This window comes from Xiphophorus couchianus, chromosome 16 (genome assembly GCF_001444195.1).
Source record: "Xiphophorus couchianus chromosome 16, X_couchianus-1.0, whole genome shotgun sequence".
Classification (NCBI taxonomy): domain Eukaryota; kingdom Metazoa; phylum Chordata; class Actinopteri; order Cyprinodontiformes; family Poeciliidae; genus Xiphophorus; species Xiphophorus couchianus.
In genome coordinates, this window is record NC_040243.1 from 10,620,799 (window position 1) to 10,642,743 (window position 21,945).

Below are 21,945 nucleotides of genomic sequence, written 5' to 3' on the forward strand. Positions count from 1 at the left end.
AGCAAAAGGAAGGAGAGAAAAAAAAAAACTCAGCCAACCAACCAAACATGGGAGGCAGTCACAGAAGACGCATAGGGAGTCTGATATGGAAGCTGACACCATTTCACCTGAGGCTGGGCGAACCACTTGCTGGGCTTTCCTGGCATGAGCCATATTGCAAAAAAAAAAAAGTATTTAAGTCAAAAATTTTAGCGGCTGCTCTCTCTCTGGCGAATATGCTTCACTGACTGCATTTTACTGAACACTGAAATACAAAACTATGTCATAAATATGGACAATGTAAAGCTGATGCATGATGGCTTTGGAACACAACACTCGCACAGTACTGTGTTGGGATGTGTAGAGTTGTCAAAACTTATCAGTTTAGAAAAAAATAGACTTCCATCACCTTATGTAGAGATGTCATTATTTCTCTACATCTAGCCATCTACTCATGGCTGAGTGAATATACAGATCACCTAAATATATAACAGACAACTAACACAGTACATCACGTTGTATTCAACCACTGCAATAGTGAAACATGGTGGTGGCAGAATAATGAAATGAGGATGATTTTCTTAATTAAGTAGGGAAAGGGAAATTGAGGTTGAAAGAGAAGATAGACCTTTACATAAACCATATTACACAGAAATAAAGTAACTAAGTTGCCAATTTCTCTCTGGTGAACAAACATATTTAACTCCATTTTGTCCAACACAACACTCGCACAGTACCGAGTTAGGATTTGTAGACAAGATTACATTAACACAATAATTTCATCACCATATGAACTGATAACTAATTGATAAGTAATTTGGTATTAGTGTGGACATTCTACTCTTTGTTAATGGTACAGAATTTAATAATGAATTGCTAATGTGTTTGTCATAAACAAAACAATAGACAGCAACTGTCAAAACACTCACCTAAGTTTTCTGTTTGTACATTTATCAAAATAACCATTAACAGGAATGTTATTGGTTCATATATTTATGTTGAGAATATTTGGCACAACCATTTTGTTTCAATACACTCTCATACTGAATGATATAGACTTATTTAAACCTGAACATATGCAGAATGTTAATTGGCGGAACTTAAGTGTGAAATTATATATTTAGCTTCTCAACTTTAAAAAGAAAGCAAAGAGTCAGCATTATAAGTGTCTTCCTCAACTACAGTGATGATAAAGAAAGAAACATTAAGCAAAAGTTTTATGTCAGTCTTTTCAATACATACAAAGTATGCAGCACCTAATTATTTACCTGAAAGGACAAAAAGCTAAATGTAAACATCATAGGTATAGAGGAACCAGGCTAAAGTCTAAATCAAGCTCCCTGTAGCAATCCTATGACTCCTTATACAGTCACTTGGAGGTTAGAGGTTTCATAGCAGGTGCACTTATATATATGATGCATTCAAGAAAAAACTGGACTAATCAGGGGTGTCCAAAGTCAGTCTTCGGGGGATGGTATCCCACATGTTTTATTTCCTTCCCTGGTTAAAAACACTGGTAGTGAATGCCTCCTCAGCATGTCAATGTTCTGGAGAGGTCTGCTCCTGAGTCACCATTTGATTCAGGTGTGTTGAACCCGGAAAAATACATGCAGGATACGGTTCCTTGAATACCAACTTTGGACAAACCCTGGTGTAGATTCGCAGTCATCGAATCTACACCAGGGATGTAGTGGTGTAGACATGATAAAATTGAGTTTTAAATGAAGGCAACTGGACTTCTACCAAGATAAGTCCAGTTGCCTTCATTTAAAACTCTCAAGATTAACAAGTAAAACTTGTCAGAATCTGTAAAGAAAAGCTCCTGATGCTAAGTGAGTCACTTCTGGGGCTTTTCCAGGGATAAGCCAAGAAAAAGTCAAAATTTTCAACAGCTGTTCTCTCTCCCTGGCAACATGTTAAATTAACGGCCTTCTACCAAACTATTTATACATAAATATAAATGCACAGAGAATAGCTGTGGCATGAAATTGTTAAAACACGTGTAACACCTCCACTTCACCGTGTTAGTACATGCAAAGTTGTAAAATTAAATGAAGATTTCCGTCACCTATTGTACAGGCGACACAATTACAACAGATTTCGCACTAAAATTATGTGACTTTAGTGCGAATGTGCAGATCTACTAGAGTATTAGCATGTTAAATTTGTTCTACAGTTGCACATGCAGGTGCAGATTAACAAGCTTCCCAGCAGTCTTTATAGGAAGGGACAGCTGTAATTCTATTAAAACTGTAATATACTTGTTTTGTGTAATCTTGTACATATTGATTTTTCTATCTATCTGTGGATGCGCCTGCAAGTGCATGTGCTTGCTTGTGTGTCACCAATGGGGATGAATTATGATGTGCAGGCCCGCATTAGAGCAGGCAGTTTTAATCACACACAGATTCAGAGTGTTTTAAACAAATGCTTTTTTTGTGTAAGCACTGAGGATTATCATAAGATTTAAAGATTTGGAAATGGCTGACAGCTGTCAAGCTGCATAATAACGTACGTCCAGAAAATTATAGCAGCTGTCGGTTGGCAGAATGTCAATGCTGCTATCTAGATTAAAGCTCAATAGACAGGAACATAAGCACAGGCAACTGTGCACACACACCCCCACACGCACGCACACGCATTTACACACAACAAAATGCACCCCAACACACAGTCACTCACAAACACACATCAATCTCTGCAGTCTTATTGAGGAAGAGAAAAAAAAAAGACAACACAAAGGCAGCTAAGAGAAAAATAAAAGCAGACCCTCACATTTATTTACCAGGCTTTTTGATTATGGGATCTGCATGAGTCTTAAAATGGCTTGTTGAGTAAAACCAGCAGAAAGGCTCCTCCTGTGGATCAGCCACATATCCTCTTGTGCAATCGAAGAGCCATCTGTATTAAAAACCGCAGGTGCCTCAATATGAACCTGCTGAAAAACAAGCGGCAACATAGCACCTGTTCCCTGGAGGTGGCTATGTGTTGCCTAATCTCTGTCATCCTCAGAGGTCTTTGTCTCTCAGGGAATAACTGCAGCATCTCTAACTTTCTGTACAGACACTGCTTTTATGCCGCTCATTTGCAAACAAGGATCCTCCCTTGAGGATAAGGGCTGTGTTCTACTTCAGAGGAACGAGGTGTCTTTGGATGCTGAGAGGACCCCCCCCTGCAACGGGTACAACAGCATCCTCATCGAAGACCGAACAGCATAGACAATGCATCATAGAGGAGGCCCTTCTCAAATGAAAGAGGAGACAGACAAAAGGATTGGACCTCTCACCAATGCTAATGCACAACCAGAAATGCTCACAAGAACAGAAAAGGAACTGCAGGGATAAGAAATGGTTCTATTTCAAGGAGAAAAGGTAAAATCCCAGTGAAGTAACCCGGTGGCGCTCAATAGATCCACACACACATACTTCAGGCTTGTTGGCTTGAGAAAGGGATGCTAATAACAGCTAGAGGAACTGTGCCTTGCATAATAAGAGACGCCAGAGACTCTTCTCAGATAAGGTTGGGAGCACTTTAGAGCAACGTAAGTTGTTCAAAGGCAAACAAGTGCAGGGATTATGCTCCTTTTAGCACTCTGGTGTACCGAGCAGTGCGATTGTGAAACGGGGAGTGCATAGAGAAGGCACCTCTCAAATGAATCAACATCTGAAGAAGACTTTTTTTTTCTGGGACCTTCAAGAAATGCTTGATAGTCTGTTGCGTCGAAGACATATTTTTTACTTCGTCAGCAAAGGCCATGGCATTGCAAAGGAGAACCAAATAGGAAGTTACTGAAATTAATTGGGACAAAACAAAAAGAAAGATTTATGTTTCAGCATTTCCACAAACTGTGCTGATTCCTATGTTAACTTACTTTCACTTCTTGTGACAACCAGCAGTTACAGTTTTTCCACTCATGAAATATGACGGCAGGTCATTCTTGTTCTCCACGGCTTTCTGCTTTTATTTAGCAGATCTCATTAGGTTCTCACTGGCCAAACAGTTAACAGCTGATAAATGACAAGCAAGGAGTCACAGTTTCATAGTAACCGCGTGATTAGTGTTGTCCACGTCTCTGGGTGAGCTGGACATTAAATGAAACCAGCTCGTTGTGATTTATGGATTCTGCAAGACACATTCTCCAGTGAACCAATGCTTCAGAATCCCGAAACAACTGCTCTCTTTTAATGTTTCCACACTGTAGTCATAACCCTGCAAGTTAATGATCTCTGCTAGAATATTTAAAGGGGGAGCCAAAAAAGGGCAGCTTAATCTGCAGCAGCAGTGAAACTGTCAGAGAGCCAGAGAACTTCACATATTTCACAACAGGTCATGATAACCAGTGAAATAATCCAAGTGGTTTTTAAAATGTAATAAAGCAGCCAATCTGGAATATGCAAATAATTAACAGATCTGAATTTGGAGAGATGCAGAAACAACCCAAACTGCTTGTGATGACAACAGGATTTTTTTTTTCTTTAACAACAAAAGCTCTTTTTGTCCCTCAGGTTGTGGTTTTGTGACACTATGCGCACAACTGACACTTAATTTCACTTTAAATCCATATTTGCCTTTATTTTTTCATTCCTGACCTGAGCTTTTACACAGCATTTCTAAAGCCAAATATAGTTTGTGGGCTGTTTTTATGTGCCTCATAATAGTCGCATTTTATTAATTCGTTTTATCACACTTTTATTTTTTTTTCTCTAAGTACAATACAACTGAGTTACGGATCTTACCTTGAGCCTGAGCGCTAGGGATACAAGTCGACAAGAGCAGAATCCAAAAGGACATCCACACCTGTCCATTCTGCCCAGGTCCAAGAATGCTCCGCGGCTGTACCGTCGAGACCCAGCTGCGGATTTCCCGTCTCCCCGCCGGGAACATGTTGCTCGGTGATTGCCACAGACTCCCCCTAAAAGTGTCCTGACTGCTGCTGCTGCTGCTTCTCCTGCTGCTTCTGTTCCGTCTGCCGCCGCCGCTGCTGCCACTGGTCCTGTGCGTCAGAATGCTCTTCGGTGCTGATGGGGGGTGAGTGACCGGAGGGGAGCGTGGAGAACAGAGTCCGCCGGAGAGCGCGGGGCACGCAGACTGGCACGCGGAGGAATGACAACAAAAAAAAAAAAAAAAAAAGAAAGAAAGAAAGAGGGAGAAAAAAAAAATCCTATGGACAAGTCCCGCATGAGCAAGGCGGAGTCAGTCCAATTGAATTTGCCCGGCTGTCAAGTATTTGAGACCGGGTATTGACATCATGTCTTTACTGCCCAGAGTAAACTCTAGATTAATAGCAGATATATAATTCACGAAAAAGAGAGATGAGGAGAAGCGATATGCTGGCCAAAAGTTTGACAGATAACAGTTTGTTTTCATATCGAGCTGAGGGCGAAAGTCTAAGTAATAAAACAATGACAAATTCACTGCCTTTAGCTCTCTCTGGTTTGTGAGCGTGCGCGCTGGTGAACCTGGTAAAATACTTTCTTTTTTTTTTTGGATTACAACAGACAATTTACAATCCAGCCCCCCTTTTATGAATTGAGCACCATACAGACTGTGTCAGCCACGCACACTGAGCCAAGTAATGTCAAGCCTGAGAGCTCTGTGCACTATTGCCACCACGTGGTAGAAAGAAGAAGAAAACATCCATTTGGACAGCTGTGATTGATTGTTGACACACTAAAACCAAAAAGCCTGGATTACAAAAACAACCTGATGACAACTAAATCTGTCCAAACACGTCCCCCTCCTGCCTAGTGTTGAAGAAATCATGAACTGGGTCACACAGGCTCCAAAAGTCAGTGCTATTTATGTCATGTAAATGCATTTATTTTTGCGTTGGTTGCAGTTCAATGTGGCTCTATGTCATAAGCTGCACAAACCAGGGTAGACAGAGTGCACCTGAGCAATCAGATGTGATTCAGAAGCACCCTGAGATCAAGAAGGACTGCATATCACTGCCCCCCCTCCCCTCCCTGCCTAAAACGTTTCTTCTCTCATCAGACAAAAGGATTAAAGGCATGTTTGAGTACACAGAAAATCCTGGGCACTTCGGAAAAACAGGCGAGGGTACATGCGAGCTGTGATACCAGCTTTGTTGTCCTTGCTCCTTTTGAACTCGCTGAAAAATGGATGCGGGGAAGGTAAGCTTCAAAGAGCTGTCACAGCGAATCTGTACGTCTGCCATTAGATCCTGTGAGTTAAAAGACCAGCAGTAACGCACACTAACATGGAACATCTGAGCTACCACAAGCTAAATAAAGTCTGCTGTTGCTTCTCATGTGTAAACAGGGGCGGTATTCTCTTCTTACCTCCACGCTGTGAGATTGTTCAGATGTCCTTTTACTCAAATGTCCCTCCCACCCCAGCGTCTTCAAACTTCTCAATGTCAACAGGAGCTCATTTGGTGCCATTCCCTGCTCTCTCCTTTTATTTCCTCTCTCCTCAACCTACTTGCACCTCATGTTCCAACCCCTACTGATAATGATGTGCTGATTATGAGGCTCTTAGGCCAGCAGATTGCTCTCCAGTCTCATTCGCATGCAGCAGAAAATTGCTGCTGTCTTAGAGCCCCCACCCTGCTGTGCGTATCAGGCAGGTTGACATTAGCAAGCTGCTGGGAACAGCGCTCAGGCATGAGGGCAGGTGCTCCGTCTCTGTCTCCATAACTGCTCTGCTGCAGAGGAAACAGAGGTTGCCTGATGCTACGAGCCATGCTGTGGGGGCACCACAGGCAGGTGTCAAACAATACAGCATTGTGTAGCTGACATTTAGGCATGCATGCTTTCAGAATAGGTATTTTCATTTGCCAAGTGACACACACCACAGTTTTGCAAAGAGGGCTGAGAAAAATGACTCCTGCATCTATTAACATAAAAACCACCGTTAAATTATTTAATGAATGCCAGCAATCCTGTGCTATAGTGTTCTTAATTAAACAAATTAAGCCTCTTATTAGGTTAAATTAACATTATTGACTAAATAGGTGGACCAAAAGTTTTCTCGCCAGATAATTATGGCCTAAATTAATTGAAATCGGACAGTCAAATTACCTCAGCACTAACTAATTTATAAACGTCTTTTTGATTTTTTTTATTCAATTTTTTCCCCCTACTTTTCTTAAAGCTTTGATGTTTTCAGTTAATGTTGATTATCCAGCCAAGTCTTCAAGGAAATTTTCACAGCCATTAATGGTCCTTGCATAATTGCCGCCCTGGGTGAGACCTTTCTTTTGCGACCACCCTAACTAATTAAAATTCAGGAAATCATCCAAATTTTGGGTTGAGAGAAATTACAGAGCAGTCCTGCACAAAGATTGCAAAATATTCTCCCTTTTCTTAGTAGCACGCAAGTGCCGTCAACTCCCTGTGGATTGCGCTTGCGTAAACGCAATGGAAAACATGTTGAAGGGGCAACTGACAAGTAAATAATACATTTTAATCTGTTTCCTGTGGACTCCCCTTTTTCTTATCCTGTCCGTTGCAAAAGACCCAGAGCAAAATCTTCCTCTGTTCAAAGCATTAGGAAAAGCGCTTGTTCTGTTAGTGGTTAAAACCAAGTCATTACTTCATTGAAGCCTGATGTGGCAGAATGTCATGAAATTTTTAACAGGTGTATATTTACCTCTGTGTTGCATCATCACTCCTTTCAGTCCGTAGACATTTGGCAACTGAAGGGGTCGATTGCTGTAGAGTTAAAAACAAAATATTTTCCCATTCTTGGCTGAGGAGGGATTTCAGATTCCCAACCTTCTTTTTTTCTCTTTAGCCATGTCTTTAAATTTGTTGAAAAAAAAAAAAGCCTGAGCTGGTTGTGGGACCTTTTCTTCCACTTGTTTAAATTTGCTTAGAAAGTAATTTGATAACAAAATAATAACATTTGTAATGTATTACCTAGGAAAAAGAAATGTATTTTTGATGCAATGTGTTCTAACAAATTTTGAACTGACCCTCATGCAAGGAAAGATTTAGACTGGAATTGCTTCTTTCTAAACACTTTGTCTGTTACCTCGTTTTAAGAACTTTTGAAATAATTTGTGTCATTTGTAGCTTACAGCTGAGGAAACCCCCCAAAATAAAATGTTCAAACAATTAAATTGAAGTTACACTTAAGACAAAAAAGACAGCTATTTTTTCACAGTAATGACTGCCTACTAATAACTTACTCAATGTACTGTATAGTATGTGTACTCAACCCTACATCACTGTGGATTGGCATGGAGACACTCAACCTGTGGCTCTGCTAACGTGAAGCTCAAGTTTCTCTTTACAATATTTCAGAGATGTGCTAACATATAATTTAGGTCAGTTAAGTTTTCTGGTCAATCAACCACAGAAATATCCTGGTCATAGTTTGACCAGAAATTGGTACTTTAATCCATGTGGGCAGGTGTCAAGTTCTGCTAGAAAATGAAATTAGAATTTCTGTAAAGCTTATCAGCAAATGGAAGCATGGAATGTTTCAGAATTTCTAATTAGACGTCTACACAGATTTTGAATCCTGATATTAATATCCTACTTTTCTGATACTGAAAATGTGTAATGAATCTATATAACTATGAGTTTCACTTTCCGAAATAGGAGACAAAAAAGAAAGAATCGTCCCCCTTTTCACAATTTTGTATCTTTTGGAGCTGTATAACCAACTTGCTCAGCAGCAGCCTTTTGAAGTTTACCCTTATCTATTAGAGGGTGTCTTTGACTACTTGCTGGACAACATGTTGCCAGGTTACTTTAGGTTAACATCAGCAAAATTGACAACGATTGTCAAATAGCAAACCAGCTTATTCCTGTTTTCTTTGGCTTAGCAGATGGGAACTGCTCTACGGTTTCTGAAAGCTGCTCTCGTTCTATCAACTTGCTCGATCTGAAATGGGCTAATTTAAACAAGCTTTGTTTAAGATTGACCCTGTGCTGCCTCACTTATGCATGGAAGCACAAAGGTGCTAAGGGAAACGAAGTGACCATGAAATACCAAGCTTTTCATCTGTGTGTAGACATTTGTGTTTCCATGGAGTATGTCTCTTTTAAAGTAGAAAACAGGCTGATCACTCTCCCCGTCTTTGTTTCCTCCTCCTATTTTTTTTTCTTCTACACAGCCCATCATTTGGCACACATGTTGCTGATTTTGCAGCATGGATGTGGGTTTTTCTTTCTTGTAAATGAAAAAGCGTTCTTTCACAAGTGCCAGCAGATTGCACGCTCACTGCACGGAGCTGCTGCATCAATCATGACACCTCGTCTACAGTACCTCACAGATAAAATCTGATTTATGCCCAGTAACAGATCACCTCACAGCTCCTTCTCTGAGACAGAGGTATGGCTGCAAATTGAAACATGAAAAACACATCCGAACTCCTGCTGCAAGATGAATAACAGTTTCTGAGCAAAAGACATTAGTGGAAAGCATCATACACTCATGTTCAGATTTGTTTTCTCTCCTCAGCAAAACCTAAATTCATTCTTCTTCATCAATCCTGTTCAGTTTGTAAAAGGAAATGATTCTGAACGTATACCTCTACCACATTGTAAAATCTTAAAGCTACAGTATGCAACTTTTATAAAAAAATTTTTTTTAATATATATATATATACAGTATATATTTGTCGGAACTGTCCATGTTGTGACAGTAAAGTATGAGACAGATGATCTGTGGCCCCATTACTAACTAGAAACAACCAATCAGAGCACGGGGGGAGGGGGGGTTTTAGCACTGTAAATGATGCTCGTGTTCACGCCGCTTGCCCTCTTTTACTCTCCCCCCCATTTGCTATCTGTTAAGATACAGCTTCTCCTTGTCAGCAGAGCCTGTCATGAATAGTTAGCACGATCACCAATGACAGCGGATAAACAATCTTCTTGTAAAGGTGAGTTGCTTCTCTGCCATTAGCACATTTAGCAGCACATTCACGAGATTGACTGACAGCGCGGCTGGCTCTGATTAGTTGTTTTTGACCGGGAGCAGTGCATTTCTTCTGATGGCAATAACTGCACAGGTAGGAGCTGGAGGAAGTCAATCTTTTCACAGGCTCTCTCTCTCATATTATACTGTCACAACATGGTGATAGTTTTAACAAATATGTAAAAAACATTTATTTATTTATTCTACAAAAGTTACATACTACACCTTTAAAGTACTAAAATACTGTATGCATAGACAAAGGTAACCTGAGTAAATGCCTAAGTTAGATTTTAAATGATAATTTTATATAACATGTTAAATGTTGAGCATGGAAGTGCTGCTTAAGGTAATGCCACAGCAGCTCAATCAGATTATGATGGCCTTTGGGTATTTTTGTTTGGCCAGCAACCTTAACCTTAACTGAGGCAGATGAGACTTGAAGTGTTTTAGATATTGCTCTAGGTTCTTTTGTGACTTTGTAATGAAACCATCCCCTCTTGCAGTAATTTTGGTAGACCTGCCTCTCCTAGAATGATTCATCACTGTTCTATATTTTGTCTCTCTGTAGATAATGTCTCTTACTGTGGCTCACTGGAGTCCTAAAAGGTTTTGAAACCTTTTGTAACACTTGACAGTAGATGTCAATATTTTTGCTTCTGCTCTTGAATTTCTTTACATCAGGCTGCAATATATTGCTTTTAGAGATACTGTAGTTTGTTTTATGCCTTCAGATTGATTCTGTTAAAGCGATTTCTTCATTCTGCTGTCATGGAGTAAAAAGGCCTGGGTAGTTAGGGGAACTGAACTGAAAAACAAGGTCAACTAAAGTTAATTTACAATTTAACAAAGGGTGGTGGAGACCGAGGAGCCAGTTATATCTCCACATTACCCACAATGGTGTGGATAGTCTCTTTCTCTTAATAACAGTAAAATTTTTTGTTTGATGGACTGAAACAATTACGAATGACAAAAAGCAAAGACAGAAGAAATCTCTAAGGGAGCAAATACTGTTTAATGCAACTGTATATATTGTTTAAAACAATATTAGGTAGGTCTCAGAATATTAATAATATCAAAATATTATTCCACTATTTCCGAGGGGACAACTCAGTTAGGAATATTGCCTTGAATCACTGGCATAATTGGTTTCCTCCAGTCTCACTTTGATGTAAATAACATTAGCAATTTTCCACTCATTTTGCATTGATCCTTCTCTGTGGAATTGTGCCCCAAGAAGCGGCTGGAAATTGAATGTCTCAAACCGAAGATGTGAAACGCGCATTTCATTCAAGCTGTCAGAGAGGCTACAGCCACCTGAAAGATGCAACATTACTTGGATTGATTTTGTACCTTGCCCAGCAGCGATTCCTGTCCACCATGCGCTGAGGGAAACGAGCTCCAGAAATGGCATGCATCTACGTGTATATGTTACATCTGATGCACCACCGACTGAGGCAGTTACTGTATAAATCTGCCTTGTGCTGCTGGACGGCATATTGTCGGTGTTTGCTTTCAGAATGGCTATTTTCACAAATCAGCTATGCTTTAGCAATTTGACATTTGGTGAGTGATTGCTGTGTTTCCATGTCACACTGTGTGACCTTCAAAACTCAAAGTTGACAATTATTGTTTCAACTGGCTTTCCAAGTCCATGATGTACTATGCAATATAAGGTTGAAACAGAAATCATTGCAGCTAGAGTTTCTCTGTTGCTCCTCTCATCTAATAAAGAACAATATGCTTCTTGCTGATCGTTGTTGTCGAATTTAAAAAAAAGTGTAAAAATTGAGTTTGAGCTCTGCATACACAACACAGAAATCAATGTTTACCACACTTTACTGCAGTTATATGAGTTTTTTGTGAATAAATCAATTTAGATGGTCGATTATAACAACAACCTCTTTCTTCTTGCACAACGTAAACAGTTCATGAATCACGAACAGATGGTATTGAAGCTGGAATGCGACAAAGTGAATCTACAGTCATCTCAACTCTGATCATATTCGATCAGCAGCTAATAAAGCTCGAGTTTGTCTTTTATCTATTGCTCTGTAAAAGTAATTCAAAGCACTTTCTTATACATTAACCCACAGATGTGTGGACAGCCATGTTAAAATTTGACGTTTGTGTGAGACAGTGATAATGACTCAGGTTTAAAAACAAGTCCACCTTTGCTGTGACTTAAATCAAGTATAATCGAACAAAAACAAACAAATCTGTTGTTTTTAAGCTGATGTGTTCTACATGTGATGCAAATCTCCTTTTTTCTGCATATGTAAGGGGTGTGAATGTAAAATGGTAGCCTTTTCATTCATAGTAAACATCCAAGTCTGGCTAGAATCTTCTAAACCCTTTTGGGGAAATATGTCACGGTCTAATAAAGCTAAACTTCAACTTTAGGCCACAATTCTAAAAGCTAACTTTACCAAAAGTAAACCAAACTGACAATGAAACATGGGGGCAGCAAAATTATGATCAGGGGTTCCTTCTCTTCACATGGAATTTTTTGTGGTGGTGCATAAGATTATGAGCATTTCACATAAATTATTTAATCATAATTTGATTAAAAACCCTTTAGGTTTCTTCTAGAAAGTTGAAGTATAACACTGATTTCATATTTCAATAAGGTCAAACATCCAAATCAACTAAAGGAGTGTTTCAAGATCAAAGATTTGAAGTTCAGAATGATGTACCCAGAGTCCAGAACTAATTCTGTGGGATTTCCTGAGGGGCTGTGGACAAGAAATGTCATCGGGAACAAATGTCAAGATGTGGCATACATGAATACCATACGAATAGACGAATACCAAAAGAGCTATGTTTCACATTACATGTGATGTGAAAAAAGGTTTAAAGTGATTTATTATGGTCTCTTTTTTTTACATTATGAAAACAGGGCAGCATTTTAATAGGGTCGTGTGCTATTTCAGAGTTACTGTATTTGTAACCCTAAAAAAAAATCTGTTGCTCCTTCTAGCTCCTCACGCTATCTTTTGGCTAATGGCATCATGCTGCTAAATCCTTTGGCCGCCAAGCCTCGCCATGGTATGTTATGGCATTATAAGATACCCTGGGCACCCTAAAGATTAGCTGGGATGAATGCAGTTTTAGATGCCAGAGGACTGTTTCGATTACACACTGGTATTAGCATGTGAAATTCCTCCCAGAGACTCTATAGTATGGTTAAGCGTGCTGGAGCAATACCTGCTCAGAACAGCATCTGTTCAAAACAGAATCCACACCCATACTTGGTTTTAATAGCATTATGTTCCGGATCTCTGCGGTGCCTTGTGCCAGATGTTCATTACAGTTTGGAAAAGCTGAAGGTTGTACATAAGTATTACCCAAGGCAGAGTGGCGACTGTCGCTTGACATCTGAAAGTGCAAAGATATTTGAGATCTAAAGATTTTGAAAAACCCAACACCGAGAGAATAGACTTTAAAGAAAAAAAAGAAGATAATGAGCATGTTTTACCCAGCTGTGCCTGGTCCACAGAAATTAAACGATCGTCTGCTCACTCTGGATCTGTTAGATGAATTTTTCACGCTGAAGATTATAGGGTGGAATGCTTGTAATCAGATCAATAGGTTTGAATTATTGTACCATACAGATGCCATATCATTATTATTATAGCACATTAGCCGGTGAAACTTCAGCACACTGATTGGCCCAAGTAGCTTTGCTGTGACAGGGTGATTTATGCAGTTTTCAGGAGCTTGGAGTAGCATAATCTAAATAAATGTTCCAGAATTGTAGAAGCCTCTCAAATGGATTTGATGCAAGGTTTCATCTTTAAACCACATCAAAAAGAAAACTTCAGATTAAATGCAGATGCTTTGCACCAAATCCTTGTAATTTTCAGAAATGAGAACATTGTAAAAAACACAAAACAGTGACTTGTCTGAGTTAGACCGTATGTCTTTATATTTTAAATGTAGGAGATGTTTAAAGTCAAAGAAAAGTGACTGATTTTAATTTAGACTTGAAAATGACAATACCGCATCAGACCTCAACATACAAACATTTGGTAAGACAAAATGGAGACACATATACTTGTCAAAATACGAAAACATTTACTGGAGACATTACAACTTTGGTGGCTTGATGCATTTTGCAAATGAGGTCTTTCAAGAGTTAGAGCTGAATTAAAAAGAGAGATAAACTATAGAGTGGAGGCGTCCTTTATTAGTCTTTCTGCAGGGAAATTTGCAGTTGTTGTTATTGATAGCTTTTATGAGATTTGCTTCAAGCTGACATATTGATTTTCATAAAGGAACAATGAAAAACATCCTACCAAAAAAAAAAAACCCTGCCACAGAAAACATCAAAGCTGCTAAAATTTGACAGCAGTTTATGTCAAGGGGTTTATTGCCTCTCAGGTAATTTCTGAGTCCCAATATGCAGCCCACGTCCTCAGCTGTTTAACACCAGAGTGCCAAAGTCACACGCGGTTAACAAAGCAAGTCATCATTTCCATTAGAGAAGCCACTTGAGCTAATCATAGGGAGCCCTTACCGGATGATTGTGCCAAAAACATAAGGATGTCAGGGCATTGTGTTTGAGACTGGTCAGCTGCAGTAACTTCGCCAGACACACACTTATGAGAGAGGTCATCTTTGTCATTAAGAGCATGGAGCCAGACCTTTTATCCAGGCACTGACTATTGCTGCTCTATAAAATTGATTCAGAGACAACCAGTAATTGTGTCCTTTAAGTCCATTAAATGTTCACCAACGAGCAAGCCCGCCATTGTCTTCTCGAGTTCAATCTAAGACTAAAGAGACTGAGCACATTCCAGGTTCATGTGGGGTTTTTTTGCCAAGAGGCAATAAGATAGGGACTGTGAGATATTATCGTCTGATGATGCAACAACTTTCTCCAATCTTTACAGCCATCCAAACCCCCAGCAGAACGCCCCCTGGCCTTCAGCAGCTTCAGTAGTTTACAATTGACTTCTTATCTGTATTCCCTAAAGTGCAGTCTTTTGTGTTAGAACTTGGGACTTACAGCTGTCAAGTGATTGCACTCAAACCCACCAGAAACAGCTTTATCATTGTTATTTCTCAACTATAGTTGAACCCAGATATTTGCATACACCGTATAAAAACAGAACAAAGCTTTTTTTATTATTATTTTTTTTCCCCCCCTCCTACACTTTCCAATGGAATATGACTGAACCTTTCCTGCTTTGAATCAGATAGAATCATTTCTAATTTAATTAGAAACATAATTTTTTTTCTTTTCAAATGTTGAAACTTATAGATTTCCTTGATAGTTAGAATTGCTTTTTAAACAGCTTCATCCTACAAGTCTCTCACAACAGATTGCTACAATTTGTGTTTGATTGTCTGAGCACACAATTTCACCTTCAACATTTGGAAATTGTACCCAAGGTTGACACATCCTTATGAATGTCCTTGGTTCTATTAAAATTTGTATGTTTACAAATTAAAAGTATAGGCAGTTTTTTATTTATAAAATAAATGTTTAGAAAACTAGAGTTTCGTTTTAAGTTAAATAGTAATTCCACAGAATGATTTCAGAATGATTGCCCACTTTATCAAACTTTAGCAGGAAAACCAAAAATACTTTCAAAAAAGCTTTATAAAATGTTATTTTTTTCTTCTTCTTCTTCCTCTAATCTTCCAGTTTACATAAACATGTAGCGATGAATACATTCCACTGGCTGCCAGCCTGTTCCAACTCCGTTTCGTCAGCCATAACAACTCGACAGTGGCTCCCAGATGGTTATGGCAGGGGATGCCAAGTAGCTGCTCCTGGAGCTCCTTCCATCGAGGAAAAACAAGCATGAGCGGTTGTGAAAGGGGCTGAGTGAGGCCTGTCTAGTGTTTGTACATGCGCACACACACACGCAAACGCACGCCTACGTACATGACAGGATGTGGGAGAATCCCAATGAGTTATTTGGACAGAGGGCAGGTCACCAGCAGATTAATGGAAGCTGAGCACCGACTTTGTGTGAGTCAGGTTTGGGTTTCAGTTAGAATGCAGATGCGACGCCTTGAGGGGAAGCTACCGCTGGCCCGTGCGGTTCTCTGTGACACTTCATCACAGCTCACCTCTAGTGGATGTGACTTTATATGCACCAGAGCCAAAAAAAAGCTACCGCCATGCTTTTTTGTGACTTCTGATCTCACAACACAAGGCTGGCATGTGTTATAAATTCATATAAAAGGGCATATCTCCTCACTGTGCTTCAGAAGTCTTTGCTCTGCTTTCTGTCACAAAAAACCCATCTTTTTCTAAAGGCCTAAAATCGGTTTCCAATTAAAGGTAGAGTTTAAATAATTTTAAAAAGTATTAGTTTTGTAAATTTTGTTCCCAGCATTTTAACATTTTGGTTGAACTGAAGAAATGTAAACAAAGGTAGCTTTATTGACTATTGATTGAATTATCCATGTAAGCTTAACTGTGGTGCAAAAATATTGGACTTTCTATTTTGCTTCTGCTATGTATTACAATACAGAATCTTTAACTGCAAAAATTACTTTATTAATAATACTTCATTCTTCTACAACAAAATACATTTATTGTACAGTATTTAGACAAGCTTTGAATTTTGCCCGGATTCATTTTGTCAGCTTGTCTTGGAAAAGGTTTCGTCCTGTTATTCTTAAAATAAAAATCCGAAACAATTCTGCAGTTGTTCAAGAAAAAAAAAAAAGTTTTGACTTTCAGGGGATTTCTCCTGCCAGGAAAGCTTCCTCCCTGTTGCTTTCCTGGCAGGTTCTTTGTTTTTCTATCTGAACAGCACTTGTTGCACTTAGCTTTCACATTTTGACCCACCGTTTCTTTTAGAATATTTGAGTGTGTATGTTCCTGTAAGGGTAAGAAGGGCATTAAAGACTGAGAAGAGGAACTTGTTTTGTTCTCGTTAAGATCAGCAGGTTCTGTTAGACTCAAGACCATGTTCAGATCCAAGCCCTTGAATTTGTATGGCACATGATGGAGGAGAAGGAAAAAATGAAGAAGATTGATCTCATTGTTAGAGATGCCTCCATATCTTAATATTCTCTCAGAAACAAAATAATCAGAGTATCTTTTAACTTAGTTATACATTTTCTTTAATATTAAGTGCTTTCTTGATTTTTCTTTGGTAGGTGTCTATCTTGAAAACGACACTGCACGATTTGAACTTAATATGTTTCTTATAATTTCCTCCTTATTAAATGAAATTTTGCCAAAGTTTTTGCAGTTTTAATAATAGGCAATAGATTTAGAAGGGGCTGCATGTTCCATCAAAGTCAATATCGTTTTTCTTTTTGGCCCGTTCATCACATCAGTAACAAAAAAAAGCAGATTGCCTACCCAATCCTTTTCCATGTCTCCTTGACATTGTCCCCCTACCCCCTTTTTTCTGGACTAGTCTGTGTCCCATTTATTGCTTGGTCCTCTCTGCCTCTTTGTTGTTCTAATTTCCTGTTTCCTTGTCTCCAATGCTTCTTCACGAACTCTGTTCAAATGTCAAACAGCAGCTGCCAGTGCCTTGCTACTGCAGTTCGTGCTCATAAATCTGTGCTAATTCTCCACCTCTCCTCTATAGTATATAAATCTTTTCACTCACAAGACCACTGGCCCCTTTTGATGAATGGGCAGGAGAAAGCACTCTGAGCCGAGCAAACTCCAGCAGATTGTGCAATTCGCCCAAACACAGACACAGACGGAATTACAGTATAAATTAAATTCATTTAGAAGGGGCTTCTTAACAACTTTAATTCTCTGCTGGAATTCTGTATGGTAGAAAATGGCCTCTTATGCTACTTTGTTATATTGTGTAATTTTTAATAGTTGTTGTACAAATGAAGTTTCATTTGGACATCAACATCATCATTTGGAATGAAACCCTGGTAAGAGAAAATATTGCTTTTCATTTCATCTTAGATTTGACTTATCTATAAATTTAGTTCTGAATAACAAAAATCTTTGCAGGGAATTATTTCAAAAGAGAACCATGTTGTGAAGATTTAGTTGTCGGGTAAAAAGCACACGGAACAAGCCAGCATATTTTGGGCTTCATTAACACAAGTTGCCTCAGCAGGCTCACTTGATCTCCATGTTAAACACATTTCATCAAGTTGATCAAGCGAGTTTGACTTTTTGCAGAAGTCCAATCATAATTGATTTGTTTGCCTCAGTAGGAGCAAAAAGAGAGAAAGAGACAGCCCACTGGATCGTTGAGTGCCTGAAGCTTTCCAGACATTTTGATGACACAGTCCCTTGTCGCAGTCTGTACATTTGTTCATCACTTTCAGAGCAAAATGAAAGTGCAACAGATGTTATTCGTCATTATAAAAAGCCTGTCATGGTGTCGCTTTGTCGCAGCTCGCACTGTCAGGTCCTTCCTATCGCAGAGATGAGGAAACAAATGATGGTCAGTCTCCACGGGTGTGTGTGTGTGTGGCGGGGGTTGGGGACTGATCAGGTTGACATTGTTGACATTAACAAAATAAGAAAACTCACTGGTCAATATTTACAGTCAAAATTAGTAGAGAAATTGTTTTGGAGATTCAGGATTATTCAGGATGTTCTAAAGCTGAAAGCTCTGCTAATGTTAAAAGTAGAACCTAAAAGACCTGCTAATGCTATTGTTTCTGTACTGTTTATGGACAGGACAGCCATAGTGGGGCACTGGCAGTCATCAATATATCATTCTAACTGTTGCTAGTTTCAGTATTCCTGTTTTAGGCCTTGTGATGGCAGGTTAAACGGCCATCTTGGTGGTCTAAAACTCATTTGAACCCCTCACTGAGATAATAAATTAAGATTCAATTTTCTAAAAGGTTATTCATTATTAACTCAAATTATTTAACAGAATATTACTTTATTAAAATATTGTTTTTATCTTAACCTCAAATGCAAAATAAAAATTAAAAAAATATATATTTTCTGTTCATACTGAACTATGACAGCACTGCATTATTTTTATTGGTTCTATTATTATTTGTTCAGTTTTATCTCAATAGTTTAGTTAGGTTGTTTCTAGCTTAATAAATCAATGCAAAGCTTCCCCAGCCAAGAATTGAGTACATGAAAATACTTTTCAGAAGGCTGACATTTCTGTTTGAAATATCCTTTGTTTTATTTACCCAATGTAATGTAATCTTCTGAGGCAGCAAAGTTTGAATGTTATTATCTGCAATACATGATCACTACTGATTAGAAATATTTCACTCCATGTGTAATGAGTTCATAAAATACAGCAAGCAAGTGTCACTTTCAGCAATGAGTGACAAAAACATATTCAACTTTATCACCACATTCAAATTTTGGGGTGTGGACAAAAAGGTCTTTCCATACTCTAAGAGCCTCCAAGTCAAGGTGGGGAAATACTGACAGACACAACACTAAATACTGAGGTTATATTAAAACAACTCAAAGTATAAGTTATTGTGAGTTTACACTCGTGCAACCAAGTTATTGTTCTTTTTTTTTTTATCTGCTAGATTTGTTTGACTTTCAGCTGAATTGTGAAGGACAAACATCACATATGTGTAAAAAACATTTGGCAAATAGAAAAATATTTGCACTGGTATAATTCTTTTTAGAAAACAAAAATCATTTTATTAAAAGGTGTGTACATTGTTGAAAGGCACTATGTGTACAAAACAGCCACAATTATCCTGTTTCGATTTTTTCCCCATTTCTCTTACATCAGCAACTTCACCATTTTATCCACCATTTAGGTTTCACTTCACACCCACTTGACAGGACTGATGTAGAGATACAGGATGCAGGAGCAGGGACCATAAAGGATTGGACATATGACTTGGGGAAAAATATGAGCGTTTTACCGGTCCCACTGACACCCTGCAATAGCAGGTACCCCGCCCCACTCCCAACTCCTGCTATAATTCACAGAGTTCTGCTACGTCTTCCAATGACAGGTCCTGTAAATCTCTGACCATTTTTACTGCTTAAAGTCCTACTCATAGCTTATCTTGAACCATCCTCCCAAGGCAAGCTGTGGAAGCCCATTGTAAACATCTCGCCAAGCACTAGTGGAGCCGGTGATGGAGTGGCGGAACGCGGATAATGCGTGTCAATGTGTTCACAAATGTTTGATGGGTTCTGCACACAATCACAGTAAATTTGTTGTGTGCGGAGGTCAGTGTCTGTGAGTAAAGAACATATCTGCAGGTGTAATCTGATTATCCAGACTCTAACCGAAGGGCTTATGAGGGTTAAGTACTGCTTTCCATTAGTTGTCTGACACTTATCACCTCAATTCATTACATATAATTATCCCTGATATAATCTGAAACGACAAACACATTACGAAACCAAACCTTTGCTTTACTTTTGGTTCTTTGAATTTAAGATGCCTGAATCTGTGCACCGGCCTCTCTTCCTGACAGCAATCTTCTGGCTGACTAGACTTAACAGTCCCTCTGATTGTTATATATGCATGATTGATGTTTAAGTGAGATATGGGTGCATATAAAGGTCTCCTTTAGAAATAAAACCAAGGAAATTGGCTGTAATTTATACAACAGTGCAGGAAACTCCCTTTCGACAGAATGTCACCTGATGTTGAGTGGTTGTAGGTGGTTGCATGTTTTTCTGACAACCCACTTGCCATGCTCATCAGTGGCTGCTTGTGACAGTCGGTGTGTGTGTGCACGAGGTGATGGCTGTGCTCAGCACAGGTGAGGGCTGTGTGTGGGCCGCTGTCACCCACCCTCCATCATTCCTCCTCCGCTGCTCCACCTCCCCCCACTGAATCTCACAACTGTTTCATGTCATTCATTAATGGATGCCCCAGGGCCAACAATAGCTCACTCCGGCCTTTTATTGCCGTCAAGGTCAAATCTACTTCACTGTCGTTCACCTGTCACGTTCAGCCTGCTGACATTTGTGTTACTGGGAACAAGAGGGAATGTGTGTCTCTCTGCAGAAACGAGGGAAGAGCAGTGAAAGAGATGAAATGACAGTGAGGAGGAGGAAAGAAAATAATAAAATGTCAGGAGAGCTGCCATGTGAACAGATGTAGTCTGTTCTTTGTCCTTGATTAACTGTGATGAGTGTGGCCCCAAAGAGGATATAATATGTAAGAAAAAATATAAGAGCAATCTGTTTCCTAGGGAGCATTTTTAATCATAGCGTCTGGGTTTTTTTTGTAATTAGTTTCACAAGACAGTTGAAGAACTGGTAAAATTACATGACTACAAGTGAGTAATTTCAACATAATTATTCGGGGGTTTTTTCATAAATAAAAGTACTTTAATACATTACAAACTGCTTTGCTGCTAAAATACAAGTTTGAATGTTTGTTATGCATTGGAACCACCATAGTTTTGACAGTACATCCTAACAACGGTCAGTAATCGCTTCATCAGTTTGTTCACACCTCGAGTCACTGTCATCATACACAAACCAGCACTGCTGTCACAGTTCCTGTCTCCAGACATCTCTTCCTCTTCCTCCTCTTAGGTACAGAGCTTTACACGGCTGTGTTCATGTCAAACTCCAGCTGCAACTCATCCACAGCCACATTGGCTTTAAAGGTTAGCCTCAAACTCCATCACTCTGCTGGGATGTAGACTTACTCACCCAGTCAGTCTTGTTTCAGCTTGGTTTCAATCTGTGAATGACTCAACAGTAGTAGTTTATTTTTCACCATCTGGTGTCCTCTTGGACCTGACTAACCCATTTTTCAGTAGACATTCATCTCCCTTACTTCTGCTGAACCATCATCAGAGGAAGCATTTCTAAAGCTAGCTAGATTAATGCAACAATAGACCTAAATAATCTCTTATGTTTTACAATTGAGGAAAATATCGGCAGCATATAATTTTCATTAATATCTCTGAAATACTCACACAAAACCATATCTTTAGTATTTAGTACCTTTTTGTACTAAATACATCATATTTAGTACCAAATAACACTTACAGAGATGCATGACTAAATATAGCAGTACACTTTAGTAAAAGTGGATTTTGTATCTTAAGTATCATACTTGAAACAAACCTACAACTGAACACTGAAACATTTTGGCACATAGTTTACTGCAAAGTTCAGTCAACCCTCATAAAATGTGGAAGAAATATACC

At 39.0% G+C, this 21,945-nt stretch overlaps 1 protein-coding gene across 3 annotated transcripts in view; it reads right to left on the minus strand.

Annotated features, from left to right (window-relative positions):
* Positions 1-5,083, minus strand: part of LOC114160394 (protein sidekick-2-like) — a 103,813-nt gene extending 98,730 nt beyond the window's left edge. For all 3 annotated transcript variants that reach the window (XM_028042974.1, XM_028042975.1, XM_028042973.1), the window contains exon 1: positions 4,716-5,083. In XM_028042974.1, coding sequence (XP_027898775.1) covers positions 4,716-4,863 — 148 coding nt within the window. In that variant the 5' untranslated portion in view covers positions 4,864-5,083. The remainder of the gene's footprint in view (positions 1-4,715) is intronic.
* Positions 5,084-21,945: the final 16,862 nt, after the last annotated feature.